Raw genomic sequence first — 18,184 nt, forward strand, 5'->3', positions numbered from 1 at the left:
GGTAACCAAGAATTATGTGCTCATATTCTTAGTTGTGTTTCTGAAGTTAGAGTGAGTAGAGTGACTTGTGACTAAGATTATATGCTAAATATGTACTCGTTGCACTTCGAGACAGAGTGGTGTGTTTGGGCAATTGCTGTTTACTAGTGAGAAGTGATAACATATAAGTATTCATTTATTCATATACACCTACACCTTTTTTTAATTTTTTTTTTACTTCAAAACACCTAAAATCTCAATTTTCCCATGTCTATTTTTGTACTTATCATCTACATTATATTGTTTATTGGCTCTACGGGGTTGATGGTTTTCTGTGCAGTCACTTCAAGCTATTTTTGATAGTGTGATTCACCAATTCTTTAAAGATCTACATATCTATAAGATGCATATTTATTTATTTATTTATTTTCAAAAAGATCCTAGCTTAAATTTATGCATAATACTTTTTGAGATGGAGAAGCCTGCTCCTAACTCAAGGTGCAAGGAAGAAGATAGTTTTAGGACTTGCACAAGAGGCTTGCTATATTTGCATGAGCAGTGGTGACCCTAAGATTATTCATAGAGATGTGAAGGCTACAAATATCTGGCTTGATGACAATTGTGAGAAGATAGTTAGAAATTTTGGGTTGGTAAAGCTGCTGGATCACAAGGTTTTCACAGTGAGGAAAATTTTAGGGCACATAGCCCCACAATATGTTTCAACAGGCCAGTCTTCTTAGAAAACAGAAGTGTTTGGGTTTGGAATCTTTCTACTTGATTTAATATCTTAGCCTAAGAGCTGTTAATTTAGGGAAAGAAGAAAACCAAGAAAACCCATGTTGCCATAGGTGAGCTAAACAAAATTGCTTTGTTTGTCCTCATTCATGTTTATTGTATATTTCTTTGCTTCATCAAAATGTATTCATAATGAGTTGACTACAAATGCATGTGAAAAAGTGCATCAAGAGAAGAAATTTGACTAGTTTGTTGACAAGAAAAACAATTATGACAGTATTGATCTTGCCAACCAAGGGCACCCATGCTAGAGGCAATAGCTGATGGGGAAAAAGAGAAAACAAAAAGGCAAGATGTGGCGTAAATTAGAAACTCATAACACACTGAAATGCTTAGCATGACCTATCTTATATTAAGCCAAACAAAGTCTTAATGCATAAACATTTACATGGTTTAAGAGGCCAAAATGTTGTCCAATTAAAAGGGAGAATTTAGCATCTAAACTTAATAAATCCATCTACGGGTTAGGATTGGCTTCTAGGAAATAATTTCAAATTTTGCCTTTGCCTTTTTGAATGAACCATGCTTTTCTACGGTCAAAGAATGAGTTTCACTTTTAATAAAACGCCAATACTCATCACTTGTTTCTCCATTGGTGTATGTTGATTATACAGTAATTGCAGGCTCCAAATAATATGATCAATGCTTGAATCAAATCCTATCTACAATCTCAGTTCAAACTTTTAGGTGTCTTTATAAATGAGTAAATGAGCTATTTGATATGTTAAGTGCCTGTACCTATACCAGTGCATACTTGTTCATTTTACATGCTTTTATTAGGTATGCATATGTATTTATGAAAATATGAATAGTAAATTCTTGAATTATAGAATGTGTTTTATTGATTAAATACGTGCTCTACATTTTCTTATAATTTTAGAAAGTTATAATATAAATTAAATTATGTTTATGTCTTTGATCAATATTTACCCCTCTTCTATTTAAGTTTCATTTGGCTTTATATGCATTGATGTTTACTTATTTTTAATATTCCTTTGTGATAGATGATAACTAATGTTGATAACAATGAGTCAAAATTCTGGCCTGACTCTGTTGTTAAGGCTTTCATTGATATCATGGTTGATGAAACCACAAAAGGAAACATGTCAAATGGTGTGTTTCACTCTAAAACATAGAATTCGATGATTATGAATTTAAATTCCATAACAAATCGTTCATATAAATCAGAACAATTAAAAACAAAGATGCACAGGCTATCACTTATTTATCATGAATTTTCTTTATTTTTGCAACAAACTGGATGGAATGCAGAAACCAATACTATCACTGTAAGTGAAGAAGTATGGAAAAATTATCTACGGGTATGATTTAATTTAATAGTTAATATTTTTATTTTTTATTTATTTAATGTTCAATAATTAATAATGTATTGACTATTTGCTTATATTATTTTAGGTACATGATAAAGCTGCTCAATTTCAAAAGAAAAGATACGACCATTATAAGTTATTGGGAATGATATTCAATAGAAGTACTGCAACTGGAGTACTTCATCATTCATCTACCCAAGATCCACCAAATACAGACGAAAAAAATAAGCTTGAAAGTCAATACCTTAATAGTGGGAGTTATTTAAATGTTGATAACAATAGATCGGATGATAACACAGAAGAAGTGGAGCGCATCTCATGTAGTGGAAAACGCAAAATTCAAGTAAAAGAGCACAAGTCTAGGAGAGAGTCTAGGACATTACAAATGGGAGAGGCTCTTACAGCATGGGTTGAAGCATCTAAGGCAAAAGTTGAGAAGTATAAGATTAGAAGTATGAAGGCTACTTCTTCACTTGTTACACCAGATTATTCTATTACTAAGTGTACGACTGCCCTCGAAGAGATTGAAGGCATACCAGATGACATTTATGTAAAAGCTTTAGAAAAAATTAGGAAGCCTGATTAGAGGGAAATGTTTCTTGCTATGTCTACTAATAGGAAATAAGCATGATTATTTAGGCTTTAAGGATAGAACTTTAGACATCTATGATTATGTTTTTTAATTTGTGATGAACATTTATTTGTGTGCTTTATGAACTACTTTGAATTTTATGTTATGTTATTTTGGTTTTATTATATAATTTTTATTGAATATCTTTTTTATCAATGTTTTTATTTTGTGAAATTATATGATAGGTTATAATCATAATGGATATTGATAAAAAGTGGTGATTCTTCTTTTGAGTCAAGTGATGATGAGTTAGCTGAGTTTCTTTTAGTTAATATGCTTTATGATTATGATCATAAATTTCTGAACAAAAGAAAGGTTCGAACATCTACATTGAGTGGTCGTGATTATACTCAAGAGTTATTAAATGGATCTGGAGTAACTTGGTTTGAGTTACTTGAAATGAAGAAGGACTGTTTTGTTAAATTTTGTGATGAGTTGAGGGTAAAGAATTACTTAAGTGACTCAAAGAATGTTCTTCTTAAAGAGAAAGTTGCTATGTTTTTATTTATAATTGGCCAGAATGTTTGTCATAGAGTTGCTGTAGATCACTTTCAACACTCAACAGAAATAGTTTCTCGTTATTTTAAGCAAATGTTAAGAGCAATATGTTTATTGGGAAAAGAGCTGATAAAACAAGACTCTACATAATTACCCAACAAGATTAGAAATGAATCAAAATATTATCCTTGGCTCAAGGTATGTATGTAATACTTATTTGTTATTTTAATCATTTGTCCTTTTTTTTCTTTTATTCTATCTTGTTTTAATTTTTTTATATTTTGGGTTATTGTTATAAAACTGCATAGGTGCAATTGATGGCACTCATATAAGTGCACGGGTTCTTGTTGAAAAACATATTGCATGTAGAGATAGAAAGGCAACTATCACGCAGAATGTTATGTGTGCTTCTGATTTTAATATGATGTTTACATTCCTGTATTCTGGATAGGAAGGAAGTGCACATGATTCAAAAGTTTTTTTAGATGCACTTACTAACCGAAATGCAAATTTTTCATGACCATCTAAAGGTGAACACTTATATTATAACTCAATTATTTGTAATTGATAAAGAAATATTCATAAATATATATTCTATGTAATGTAGGTTTGTTCTATCTTGTTGATTCTAGTTATCCATGTACGAGAGGTTTTCTTCTCCTTATAGGAGAGAAAGGTATCATGCACAGGAATATAGAGGCCAAGCCAGACAACCAAGGAGTCCTACAGAATTATTCAACTACAGACACTCTTTTTTGAGAATGACAATTGAGCGTTGCTTTGCAATCTTGAAAAACATGTTTCCTATTTTGAAGTTGATGCCTCCATATAAACCTTCCAGGCAACGACTCATAGTAACAACATGTGCTATTCATAATTACGTACGGAAATGAAATTTGAATGATGATTTATTCAGGATATGGGAAGAAATGGATCTTATTGAAATTGAGCATGAGAATAGAGGTTCAAGTATAGAAGAAACTAGCTCCAATGATCATAATTTAGTTAGATTATCCGATGAAGGTGTAGCTGAGATGACAACATTTAGGGATCATATTACAAATCAAATGTGGACACAATATAACAACTAGGTAGTATTATTTTATACATATACAGTTGCAAATAGTTATACATACGTTGCAAGATTTATCCTTAATATACATATTCACTTTTTTTATTATGTCAATGTTATTTACTTTTTTTTATGTGATATTATTAAAGTTAACCATTATTTTTTAGGTTAATGTAAATTTATTTTATAATTTCATAATTTACGAAACTCTTAGTATTACAAGTATTATTTTAATTTAATATTAAATTTTGATATTTTAACAATTTTTTAATTCAATATTTTTTAAATATAAAATATATATTTGATTAAATAAAAAATACTAAAATTAAATATTAAATATATATATATATAATCTAAAATACTAAATAAACAATAAATAAAGCCAAACACATTTTATTTTTTTTAGTTTTTAAAACTTATTTTTAAAAATAAATTTATTAAACAATTTTGAGAACTAAATTACCAAACGAAATTTATTTTCATTCTCTTCTTAAAAACAGTTTTTTAAAATTGTTTTCAAATATAATTTTTGAAAAGTATAAAGTAAAACTCAATCAAACAGGCCTAAGTGTTTTAAATTTTGGATTGGATGTAGACTAAAATAAAATTTGTCTCATGAACACTCTTATCTGCTGCAACATGTCGTAATTTCAAATGCCTCAGTTTTTCTTTAGTATTATTTTAGTGAGGCTTGTGGAAGGATAATCAAGATACTTGTTAAGGATAAATGTTAGCAAAACGTAAATAGTGTTTATTGGCTTTACATAATACCTACCATTGGCGAGACATTTTGAATATGTTTGGTTTTATTTTTAAAAACAGTTTTTAGTTTTTTAAAATAAAATATGGTACAAATTTATATTACATTTTATTTTTAAAAAACTAAAAACTGTTTTTAAAAATAAAATCAAACATACTCTTTATCTTTTGTGTTAAGATTTCTTACACAATACTCTCCTAGCCTAACTTGCCTTGTTCTTCACATTCAATTGATTTATTTCTCTCTTTTGAGTCAATATCTCAATCTAATTCTAGTGAAGTCATATAAGAGAGTTCTCCTCTCTCATCATCTTTCTTTGTCTTTTTTTTAATTCTCTATTGTTTCATGTTTTTCATTTCTTTATCTCTTCTTTTCAAATTCTTAAGAATGCAATCCAAAAAAAAAAAGACTATTTAAAAAGGTTATTTGAGAGGAAGAAGATGGCACTTTTAACTCTCCGTCCATCCATATTTTTTTATGTCATTTGAATGCATACATATAAAAGCTAAGCATGCATGTGTGCAAGGAACACAAGAAAAAAAAAGTATTATATATTTTGTTTGGCTAATAATAGGTTGAAATAATTTTTTTTTTTTTGACAAATTGATATGCTATGTTGATTATAACAGTTTTCTATGGTCACCACATTTAAACAATATTATAGTAACAATTAACCATTAAACTTAATTATATTACATAATCTAATTGTCAACACTGTATCTTCCCTTTAAATATACTATATGACTTTATTTGAAATGATTAGTTAAAAAGTTAGCTAAAATTTGTTAGTTGTTCATTGAAAATTGTTGATCTAGCTTATTGAATTAAAAATATACGATAAAATGACATAAAAAAAACCATATTTATATAGCTTACATACATACATATATATATGAATATTAAATTTGTTGATAAAATATATTATTAAATAATTATAATTTGAGTTTGTTAAATCATTTTAAACTTTATCAGTTTTGTTTATAAAATAAATACTTTATTATTGATTAAAATGAACAATATAACAGTAAAAAAAATCAAATAATAAAAAATAGTATAATAATAAAAAATATTTAATATCCTTTGAATTATATTTTATATTAATAGCCCAAAGTAATAAATAAAAAAAACATATCATCCAATGTTCTACAATAAATTAGTAATAATATTGTGATAAAGGAAAATTTTATTAAATCAATAAAAATAAAAATAAACAAAATTATGATAAGTTATGTTGTAAACTATAGATATATAATTGTTTTTCAAACAATTCAATTTTATTTGGATAAACTTATAAATTAATCAAACAATAATAAACTAACTAAAATATTTTATCAAGTATACTCTATATTTTAATAGAGTCTTAAACGTGTTTTTTGTTATTAAGATCAACACTCAATTAGACAATACTTACTTAATGTATAATGAAATTATATTATCAATCTACAGCATATTCCTATTCCTAAGCACAGGGACCAAATCACATAACGAAAACCATATTCCATTTCCTCTTCTAATATGAAAACTATAGAAAAGTAAAGGAATGGTCAGTTTAAAGTTGATAAGAAGAAGCATTATCAAAGTGCAATGGAGAGACAAGAGTCAACCAACCACAAGTCCTCAACTTATTACATTGCTTCTTCCATCCACAGCCTCAGCATTTGGGTTTCCACATAGAATGGTACATTTTGATCTTTAAGAACACTAATTTCCTTGTTCTGTTACCTTCAATTGCCTTGTACCGAAGAGATCTGGTACTTTCACCTCCTTCCATGTCGTTCATACTTCAAACGCTGATTGTTGTTTTTTAATTGCAGACCTTTCTTCATACTTGTCTTCATTTTAATGGACGCTATACTGTAACTTTGTTTCTATATCCTTCCCTTTTTTCCCCTAAATTTCAGCACTAATAATTTTCCTTTTTCAAGCGTTAGAATTAAAACAATTAAATAAATAATTAGGCTTTTTTACATTGGTTTCGGTTACATTGATCTGCACCAAACTCTTAACTACTTTCAGTGCACATATTGAGGGAGGAAACTCCTTGCTAAGGAGAATTTTTGGATTTGTACTAAAATTTGGTCTAAAAATAGATTATTTTTATAAAATTTTTAGGTTGAATTACGCGTTTAGTTCTTATAATTGATATTGAAATATGAATTAGTCTTCATACCAAAAAAAATTATATTTTAGTCTTATTCGATCTTATGTCATTAATTAATAATGGAAGAGATTAAAATATAATAAAATATTTATATAAAAATTAAAATAAATTTTTTTAAATATAAGAAGTAGTTCATAAACAATGTTAAATATAGAGAGCAAATGTATTTTAACTTATTATAAGTCTAAAAAAGTATAGAACACCAAACTGTTGAGAAAATATGTATAATACTCAATCTTATCGTTATAACACTTGATTTTTTACTCATACAAACTTTTACTATATTTTATATTTTCTTTTATCCTAATTTTAGAGAAATAAATAAAATATCAATATTAGTATTTTTATTATAATTTTTTAATTCACAACTATCTCAATTTATGTAGAGAAACTATTCAACTCCAATGAAAAAAATAGAATTTCTAATTTAAAATTTAATTTATTTAATATTTTATTATAATTTTTATATAAAATAATTTAATATATTTTTATAAATTTTATAAGTCTTAAATAAGTCATTTTATCGAGTTTAATAATTTTTTTTAAACTCAAATTTAACCTATTTAATTAATTAAGTTTAAATTAAATTTATTCCTTAAACAAGTTAAATTAGGCTAGACATTAAAAAAATTAAGATATGAACCCTTGTCGTATAACCTGATCTATTCTATTCCTATTTTTATACTAATAAAGTTGGTTCCTTCCATAATAGGTACATTTTAATACATTTCTCTCAAATTTTTTTTTTCTTTCTCCATTAACAATGAAATCTCCTATTATTTTGATCTTTTTATTTATTTATTGATGTTTCATTCATTTAGATGTGGAGTACAAATTCAAATTTCAACAAAACAAAAAATTAGTTTAGTTTGTGATAAAAAAAAATATATACAAATTCAAATTTAAACATAACAATACATTAATTTTGATTTATAATAAAAAAATTCACAATATAAAAAATTTCAAAATTTAAACTTATGGTTCATATTTTAGAGAACGATTAACAAAATTGTTCTCTAATTAATACTTAGAGAGTGATTATAATTTTTTTTTTAATATCTTTACTTTGAATAGTTGTACTTGTTAGAGCGTTTTGAATTGCTCTTTAATATCTTTTATATTATAGTGTGAGAAAATTTAAAATATTTTCTATTATATTTAACTTTTTGTAATTGTTATTTATAATTTTTTTATTCTTAGTTCACATTTAATCATTCTTCATCGTTAATGTCTAATTTTCAAAAATTCTAAACTTATCAGTCCAAACAACTTAAGTATCAAAAGGTTAATATTTTCTTTAAACTTTTAATCGATACATAGAAACATTTTAAACGAGAATGAAATAACTTTTAGTATCATGATCAATAAAATTTATATAGCTGTAGTTGGCTTCTATCACTGCCTATTTTAACAGGTTCATTTTATTATATATTTTTTTCTATATTATTATGTGAAAAAATCCTAAATTTGTGTTGCTTTGAAAAAATACTTCAAACCAATGAATATTTGTAATATTTTTTTAGATGAAAAAGAATTTCTACACCTAACCTATTTTAGAATCACGTTTGTTCATGATAAAATTTAAAGTGATTAAGAGTGACAAAATATTTTATCCACCATTCCGTAATTATAAATTTGATTTATTACTTCTAAAATGATAACACGTGTAAAATAAGAATGTGAACATATATCGATTATTAATATGAATTCCAACATTTATATATGACTGACTTTTAAATCTTTAAGCTTAAAAATAAAAAATAAAATAAAATTCACTATGTTATTTCGATGAGCACAGCATTAAATTATAAATGATACTTTTTTGTCAAACGAGAGGCGCCTGATGCTTTATTTCATTTCAAATATTGGTGAACGGATGGTTGGCTAAGACATCAACTAGAAAAGGCTAACTGACTAAAATTGATTGGAGTCACAAACTCTTGGCCTCCCCCAAACAGAGTCTTTGCTACAAACTCGGAAACTATCTCAGTAGGATGAACCAAATCCCAAAACAAGTGATCCTTACGATTTGTGCAAAGATTAGCCTTCTGGGCTTTCATGCATGGACCCTCTGCATTCAGATATCCAATTCCACAACATGCTGACTTTGTATCATTCAACCCTATAACATGTTGCCCAAGCACCGAAAGTCATATATATGTAAGGATCATATGATAAAATCACTAGATAGACAAATGCTTATTATTAAATTATTATATGTATATATGTAAGGATCATGATATGGTGCTTACCGTGGGCCGATGGGCTCTCTAACAAGGTCGCCGTGATTTTAGATGTGTTGACAAGCGAGTACTTGAACCCTTCCAATTCAGCACTCAAGTTTGGCAGAAAATCTCGAGTTAATGAGTAGAATTCAACTGCAAAATCATTGAGTGCGGTCACACAGTTCCCTCCATTGCCAGAGCTTAACGCAGGACAGCACCCTATGGACGCAGGGCCTAGAATGCCAAATTTCCGAGCCCCTAACTCATAAAGTTTCTGCAATTCGCACACAATAAATGAAATGTAGAATAAAAATAAATGGCATAATTGGATGGTACAAAAGTTATTTAATTAAAATTACGTACCCTTAGATTTAAGTCATATGAGTGTCGCAGAACAACCAAATATCCTTCCTTGCCAAAATGAATGGCACCACTGTCATTACGTGCAAATTCGAAGAGGTCGTTACTTCCAGCGCTAATGACAAACAAAGCCTTTGAAATAAACGTAGTAGCATTTTCTGGTCCCAATTCCTGAGTGATACTTTCACGGACCGATGCAAATTGTTCCACCTGCTTTTCAAGGAAAACCACTTCTCCCTACAAATACACCATTCTCTCCCAATTACCTTTACAAATTATAATCGAGAATAAATATATAAATGTTATATAACGTTAAATCATATTTAATTTATAAATAAAACAATTTCTAAAACGTAACTGAAAGAAGTTAATGAAAGTTGATATGATATGATAATAAATGCGATACATTAAATATAATAATAAATATGTATTGTGAATCAAATATACGTAAAATATAATTATTACAGAATTTGATCACTAATCACGACTCACTGACGTAATATTATAAAATAATTGTATAATTGGATGTTATAGAGATTGAGACTTTTATAAAATAAATGAAACTAATGGACATATATATATATATATATATATATATATATAATATAATATTATTTACTATATATATTATGAATAAAATGTATACAAAATGGTATACTTATTATATTTAATTAAAAATAAATTGAGAGTATAACAATTTTTTTGTTGTCGTTTTATTATAAATTGTTATGCAAACAAGAGTTTTTATTTTATTTTGTGATAATATAAAATTATATTTATTGAATACTTGAATGGTTGAGTATATAAAATTTTTAGTACTGATAGTATATAAAATTAAATTATCACACAATTCAATTATAATTAAATATTATTTTGATAATTTATATTTTATTAATCATTTACAAATAAATATATAGTCACATTTTATAATTTTCTAATAGAATTTTAAAAGTAAAAATATTTATAAAATTTTTTAGAAGACATGTTTTTATAACTTAAAGGTATTTCATTCGAAAAGAATTATGAAATTTTATTAAGTAACTCATATGGTATATAAACTACATTAAAAATTTAATTTGCGATAAAGCATTGTATACATTATAAATGTTGTTATATTTATTTTTAATATATTTTCTTTTCTAACTATAACTTGTTAAAAGGATCATAGTTCATAATTTTTAATCAGGATAAAATATACAAATATTATATTTAAAACATTAAATATAATACAAAATTATTATAAAATCAAATTGATAAAAAAAAAAATCTATCTTTTAACATATATCCGATATGTAAATAAAGTTTAGTTATGAAAATACAAACGTAACGGTGTTATAATAGAAATAGCATTTAATTTAACGCGTAAGTATTCTGATAATTAAGGGATTTATGTTACCATTTATATATACGTAGGAGGAGTTAAGGAAAATATAAACGTCCAAAAATGATCTCGCATTCAACATGTAATTAGTTAAGGAAAATAAAAGGTAAAAAGTTTAAATAAAACATTTATACACATTTCGCGTGCTTAAACAAATTGTAACGATGTTATCATATTACTTATAATATTCTCTGATTCAAATATATTTTCACACACAGATATTCCCTAATAATTTAAAAATAAAAGAAACTTTTTATATCATAATTTTTTTTCCCTTACCCCCTCGAATAATTTTAGTATAATACCGTAACCTTTTATGTTCTAGTTATCCTCTTTTTTAATTTTAATTTGAACGAAGGAATAATATTATAAGCAAAGAAAGAGCAAAAATGTAATGCTACTGGTAATTACCCATTGCAAGGACCCCGTCTGTTGAAGAATTCCAGATCCCGCTGAAGCAAAATTTAGACCCTGCAAAATGTCGTTGAAGCTGTGTTGATTTTTCTTCGTAGCCAAAAATGCTGGTGGACTCTGCTCATAACCAAATTGCCTCGCTAGTTTCCACAGAAGAAAAACAATGCAAGCAAATAAAAAATTCAGTAAAAAAAAAAGATAAACGTACACTTCCAAAAGACTTGTATTAAAATGTATTTACCAATTTGGTCAGCAGTGTTGAAGCCATTGCTGAACCTTCCGGTGGGAAGTGAATCATGGAAATCAATCCCATAGTAGGGGAAGTTGGCCTTTGCTTTAGTGTTAAGAAAATTGTTGGTTCCCACATCAAAAACTGAGTCTCCAAACATGAATAATGTGGGTGCTTCATTTCCCGCAAGGGCTACGTGCATATCAAGCTTGGCCAGAGAGAAGAGGAAAAAGGTAAACACCAGAGCATAATTAACGTATGCCATCTCGAAAGAACCTCACGAAAGCGTTATTAGCTTCTACTCTTTGGTATGAAATGCAAAACTAGTTGGGTCTTTATATAAACGTTGTACGTGCCCAAGAGATTCCTCTAAAACGATAACGTGATAATTTATTTAGGGTTGAATATGCTTTTAGTATTTGTAAAATCAATTAACTTATTTTAATTTTTTTCTATAATAAATATATAAATTAAATAAATGCTAAAAGCCAATAAATATATAAATGGTATAAATATAAATAGATAATAAAAATAATTAATTTAAAATATAATTTTTTTAAAAAAATGTCGTCAAAAAAAATTAGTAAGGATACTTTATATATAGATTTCAATTTTGATCGCTCATTCAATCAACTTATATAGGAAAGCTGATATTAAAGGTTAAAATTGTATCATTATTTATTATATTAATTAATATAACTTAGTAAAAACAAAAGGTATTCAAAGTAAATATATATTTTTAACTAAACACGTTAGTTATTAAGAATGAAATTATAAAAACATAATTATTTTTTAATTTTATAAAATAATTACAAAAATATAAAATAATAGAAAATATTAAATTATAACTTACAAAAACTTAAAAAGTCAAGAGTGTCTTTTATACCTCAAGCAGGTTTACCTTAGTTTTAAAAACAAAGTTACTTTCAAAAAGATAAAAACAAATAAGAAAGATGTGATGCAGTATAATAAAACGTTAAATAAGTATTGATAATATTATTTAAAATTAAAAAATATTTTTAAAAAACTAAAATATAATAAATGTTGTGTTGGGAATGGTTACCAAGGTTGAGGCATAGATTCACGTCTTGACCCAGTGAAGTGGGAACCCAAAGCTTTGAGTGAATCGTCACAAAGGTGGCTTCTACTTTGCTCAAACTCAATTTGGGAAATTCATCTATTATTCCCACACCCAGTGCGCCGCTCTTTGAACCCATCTCCTTTGTCGCATCATCATCTATTGACCCTCTCGGTCTCATTGGTTTGTCACGCACAATGGTAGTGGCAGAGGCATGAGTTGGAGCATGTCGATGTGGTGTCTCGTAATTGATCGGGGTACGAAATTGAAATTCAACGATCTGCAACACAGATCTAATCAAAGACAACAATATTGATTTAGGGAGGAGAGCTAAAGAATTCAATGGTGGAACGGAAGTATAGACAAGGGGGTAAATTTGGTGGGCATCTTGGGAAAGTTCTTAATAATTCACGTCTTACTTTCTTACAAATTTTTCACTTGTTATTGGTGTCTCGAGTTTGTGGCGGGTGTTTCAACGATGAGGAAAGGTGGTTGATGTTTTCATACCACAACAGAGTGACAAACTAGGATGTCACTTTGGTTTTGTGCGCTTTGTGGATGTTATGAATGCTAAGAGTTTGGAGGCTAAGCTTAGATCCATTGTCATTGGAAGGATGCGCTTGTCTATCAACTTAACGAGACATGCAAGAGAGAAAACTGTGGATCCAATGGTGTTTACGGAGGGTGATGAAATGAGGCACTCCTTTGTCACTAGGGCTACAAAGACGTCAGGTAATACGTATGCGGACAAGCTTAAAGCATTCCATCTAGATGAGACACACACAGGACAAAAGTGGGTGGAAAAGAAGAAACCTTGGGCTCACCTTGAATTTGAGGTGGATGAGGGGCAGATTGAGGAGTGTAGAGGTGCTATGGTCGGGCGCCTTAATAGAAAACAAGATTTGAAAAGTATGCGAGGGGCTCTCCTACTGGAAGATATATTAGATACTAATCTCACGGCCATGGGTGACAACATGGTGTTGATGGAATCTGATGCAGGGGTATATTTAGAGGATACAACATCGCTCAACAAATTATGGTGGGACAAATGGTTCTATGATCTATGGGAGTGACACCCAAGTATGATAGCTTTGCGGAGGGTGACTTAGGTACATTGTTATGGGGTCCCTTTGCATGCTTGGGGTGAATTATTCTTTCGTAAGTTAGGTACTACCATTGCTGAGCTTATCAAGCAAAACATTACAGTGAAAGTTAATTATCGTTTTTACTCAATAGTCATGCTTGAAGAGCATGCCTGTGATGTTGTAGCCGCAATAGAGGAAGGCATAACTAACTCTTCTGAGGACGGCAATGACTTATCTGAGGTTGGTTCAATGGAGTTGGAGGTCTTGGATAACTATTCTAGTGAGGAGGAAGGTGTGTTGCACGGTAATATCGAAGGTAAGGATTATTTGGTTGATTCTGTGATTAGAATTAAAGTGTCAGTGTCAGTAAAAAGGTGCTTGATGGATGAGGGTTTGGGGGCTGGTGGTGCTGATGATACGGGTTCGATGGTGGTTACCTTCAAAAAATGTGGAGAGGGGAGGCCCAATAGCAAGGCCTTGTCCGTTGCAAGAGGTGGTTAGAGATGGGTTGAATCTATCAGACCCGTTTAGATTAGACGCATTGATTTGAAAAAATCTAGAATCAAGGAGTAAGGAGACAATTGGGACAGCACAAGCAGACCATTTTCAATCCAAAACTTGTATTGAAAAAGAGAGGGTGAATGCCGTGAATCTCTTCGGAGGGCACGCTCTGTGAAAAATAGTCGAGGTGATGAAGGAGGAAACATACATAAAAGCACGATTTCCATAGACTCCCCTAAAAAAACCTTAGGGATCATAATAGAGATGTGTCAATGCCGTCGCAACTTAAAAGGAAGGTATTGCTAGTTGATGAAATTCTGGCTAATGCATCCTTCCGATCCCATAGTGGGGGCGGGGAACATGTCCTTAATTGTTTTGGAGGAAAAAAAGAATACTAAAAAGAAAAAAATCAGAAATAAAAAGAGAAATTACATCATAAATTTAATTTTCACCCTCTATTGCTATTCATATGACCGAGAGCTAGACATTCTTGTAAAATTAAATCACATCAAGGTATTTTTCTTTATACATAAAGTTTATGTTGTGTTTGATATCTCCTCTAGATTAAACCCGTTGTACAATGGGTGTGAGAAAACAATCAAATGGTAGACATAGAAAGTTACGAACGTTCATTAATTATATAGCCTTTTTTTTTCTTTTTCCAATATTTTATTAGTATTATTTTATTATTATATTCAAGTTAATTTAAGATTGAAGTGAAAGAAGTTTAAGAGTGCTAGCAGAAGAACAAGCGGATCTAGATCGCTTACAATTTTGGCATAAATTGTAGGCTGCGATTTTCTATTCGCTTAAGCGAAACAAAATTTGCTTAAACAAATTTGATAAAAAATGATTTTGGCTTGAGTCAAAAAAAATTTACTTAAACAAATTTTGCTTAAGCCAACAAAATTCGCTTAAGCGAATTTAGCTTAAACCAGAAAGAGTGGCAAAATAATAAGAAGAAGAAGAGAGAAAATGAGGCTGAGAGGGAGATAGAGGCAAGAATACAAGGGAGAGGGAGAGAAGAAGAAGGCTAATAGAGGAAAGTGAAAAGGGCTGGATAAGGAGAGAAGAGGAGGGGGATGAGTGGAGGTGAAGGGGAAGAGAGCTAGATGAGGAGAGAGGGGAAAAGAGATTGGGTGAGGCTGAAGGAAGAAGAAATGGGGAAAGGGAGGGAAGAAAGGGACTAAGTGAGGGAGGAAGAGGATAACTGGGTTAGAAAAAGAGGAAAAGGAGAGGGGTTAGGTGGGAGAGGAGCAGAGGCTGAGTGGGTGGGTGAAAGAGAGAGAGGAAGAGAGGGAGCCAGAGGAACGAAAGAGAAAAAAACATCTTCTTTTTCCTTCATATTTTCACTTAAGCAAATCTAGATTCGTTTAAGTCAAAATACGCAGAAAGAAGAAGAGATTGCAATTCTCGCCAAAACTACAGGCGATCTAAATCTGAGAACAAGCACGCATCAATCAAATTAAGGTGCAGTTTCCTTATTTTCTTTATAATTTTCGGTTGGTTATATTTTTTTTAATTTTATTTTATTTTAGAAATAGTTTTGGGTTTAGCAATTTGTTCCAAAAATAAAATTTGAGCTATTTTTGTTTACCTCTTTTTTTCTTTTTTATTTCTTTTACACTTTGGACTTATCTATTTGCCTAAAATTGTTATTGACGTGTGTTAGACTCTCTTTTTTTTTTTGCTCTAACCTATCTTTCTCTTTCTCTTTCTAGTTTGAGGCTAATTTATTTTTTTAAGCAATAATTGTTTTATTATTAATGACTCAACTTACATCATATTTTTTACATTTATATATATATATATATATATATATATATATATATATATATTACTTATTATTTTTTCTTTAAATTTAATTATTTTAATATTATTTATTGATTAACTCCAAAGAATAGTGATAATAATAATAAATAATTAAATTTGATTTATGTATCATGTAAATTTTTATTCTTATAATTATAGTATATTTAATTTCACTTTATTAATTATTTATTTATTATGTAATTTCTTTGTTTTTATTCTAATTGTTTTTTTATAATTTGTTATTATGTTTTTAGCATCGTTATCCTTTATTTTATTGCATAATTTCGTAATGTTGATGTAATTTGATTTTATATTCATGTTCTACACTTTTATTTTATATTTATTAAATTATATTTTTAATTTATATTTGTTAAATAAATAAATAATATATATTTATATTAATTTATAACATTAATGTATAACTTTTTTTAAGTGTTATATGTTATAAATTAATAAATACTTAAATGTATGTATATTACCTAAATTTTGTGCGATAAAATCCAATACATTTGAATTTTAATCAATGCGTAATTTATAATTTTTTACAATATTGATAATTCCTGTTTATTTTTCTGTTGTTTTAAACTTATAACACTACTCACCAAAAAAATAACCTAAGCTTTCTTTATCAGAATTTCGGATTTTATTGATCTCTCAAAGCAGTGGACTTAAATTGTCCCAAATTTATCAACAAAACTCATCTTCAGACCAATTTATTTTAGGTTATTTTTTAAAAAAAGATACATAATTTTTGTAATTATTAAACTTCACGGTCTAAAATCAAAAAAGCCATTAAAATCACTCTTTTATGATAAACCAATCCGATATATTTAGGAGTTGTTTGAAAAGGAAAATTTTAGAGGAGAAGGCAAAACAAAATTTATATTTTAAATAAATATATTTAAAATTAATATTTTTTAAAATAAAAAATAAAAATTAATATATTAACAAAAATTTAATGTATTAATAATATATATTTTATTATAAATAATATATATTTTTTAATTTAAAATTTAAAAAATATCCTCTCCTCTATTTTTCTCGAAAAATCTTTTTCCAAACATATTCTTAAGAAAAAAGAAAAGAGGTCCGGACCCTCTAACCCTTAGACCATAAACATTTCATGATGCAAAATTAAAATAACTAAGGGCTAAAATTAATTATTTACTTAACAAATAATAACAATAACAACACTATATCTTTCTTATTGCTCAGTATATATGTTTCTGTGTGTTCCTTTCTTCCCGTTTTATAGGACGTCTTATCATCGTGAATGGTGGGAAGAAATCAAACTCGAATCGTCAGCGCCTCTCATTTTACTTTTTTCGATTTTCTGATCTGATATTTTTATTATTAAATAAAACAAGAAGAGCTATATTTCTTTTTGTACTGTAACAATAAGATAAAATAAAAATAAAAGATTAATAAATAACTAAAATAATAAAAAAAATGCACTTAATAGTAGATAAACCAAAGTAAAACAAAATTAATTAAAAAATAAATACAAACTCAAATAAAATTAGATATTCACATGTATACTCATTCCTCTTAAATTATATGTTATTGTACGATGCTTTATAAAATTTTTGGTCACTGATCAGGTTAGTCCGTCAACAATTTAAAATGTTATCATATTATTATTCCTTTAAAAATTTTATCACTTAACTAATCTCTAGAAGATTTAAAATATTATCATATTAGTCATAGACAAATTAAGTCTTAAAAGAGAAAGATCTACACGAAAGATAAAATTAGAGAAAAAAGAATTTTTCAGAGATTTTTAATTTAGAAAGAGGTTTAATTTTTGCGAAGTTAATTTTTAGACACAATCTTTAGAAGACTGAGACGGTGGCAAAAAAATATTAGGACCAA

At 28.2% G+C, this 18,184-nt stretch overlaps 2 protein-coding genes across 2 annotated transcripts; one reads left to right on the forward strand and one right to left on the reverse strand.

Moving 5' to 3' along the window:
* The first annotated feature begins 530 nt into the window (after nucleotides 1-530).
* On the forward strand, nucleotides 531-2,691 carry LOC113859387. The gene is made up of 4 exons (XM_027492177.1): nucleotides 531-650; nucleotides 1,779-1,887; nucleotides 2,047-2,096; nucleotides 2,191-2,691. The coding sequence occupies exons 1-4, from the start codon at nucleotides 531-533 to the stop codon at nucleotides 2,689-2,691; spliced, it is 780 nt and encodes a 259-aa protein (XP_027347978.1).
* Nucleotides 2,692-9,119: 6,428 nt separating this feature from the next.
* On the reverse strand, nucleotides 9,120-12,101 carry LOC113859389 (GDSL esterase/lipase At5g55050-like). Its single transcript, XM_027492178.1, has 5 exons — nucleotides 11,849-12,101; nucleotides 11,605-11,747; nucleotides 9,816-10,049; nucleotides 9,480-9,726; nucleotides 9,120-9,349 (listed from the first exon to the last, which is right to left on the reverse strand). The coding sequence occupies exons 1-5, from the start codon at nucleotides 12,099-12,101 to the stop codon at nucleotides 9,120-9,122; spliced, it is 1,107 nt and encodes a 368-aa protein (XP_027347979.1).
* Nucleotides 12,102-18,184: the final 6,083 nt, after the last annotated feature.

Source organism: Abrus precatorius, unplaced genomic scaffold (assembly GCF_003935025.1).
Source record: "Abrus precatorius isolate BTA unplaced genomic scaffold, Abrus_2018 Scaffold2, whole genome shotgun sequence".
Classification (NCBI taxonomy): Eukaryota; Viridiplantae; Streptophyta; class Magnoliopsida; order Fabales; family Fabaceae; genus Abrus; species Abrus precatorius.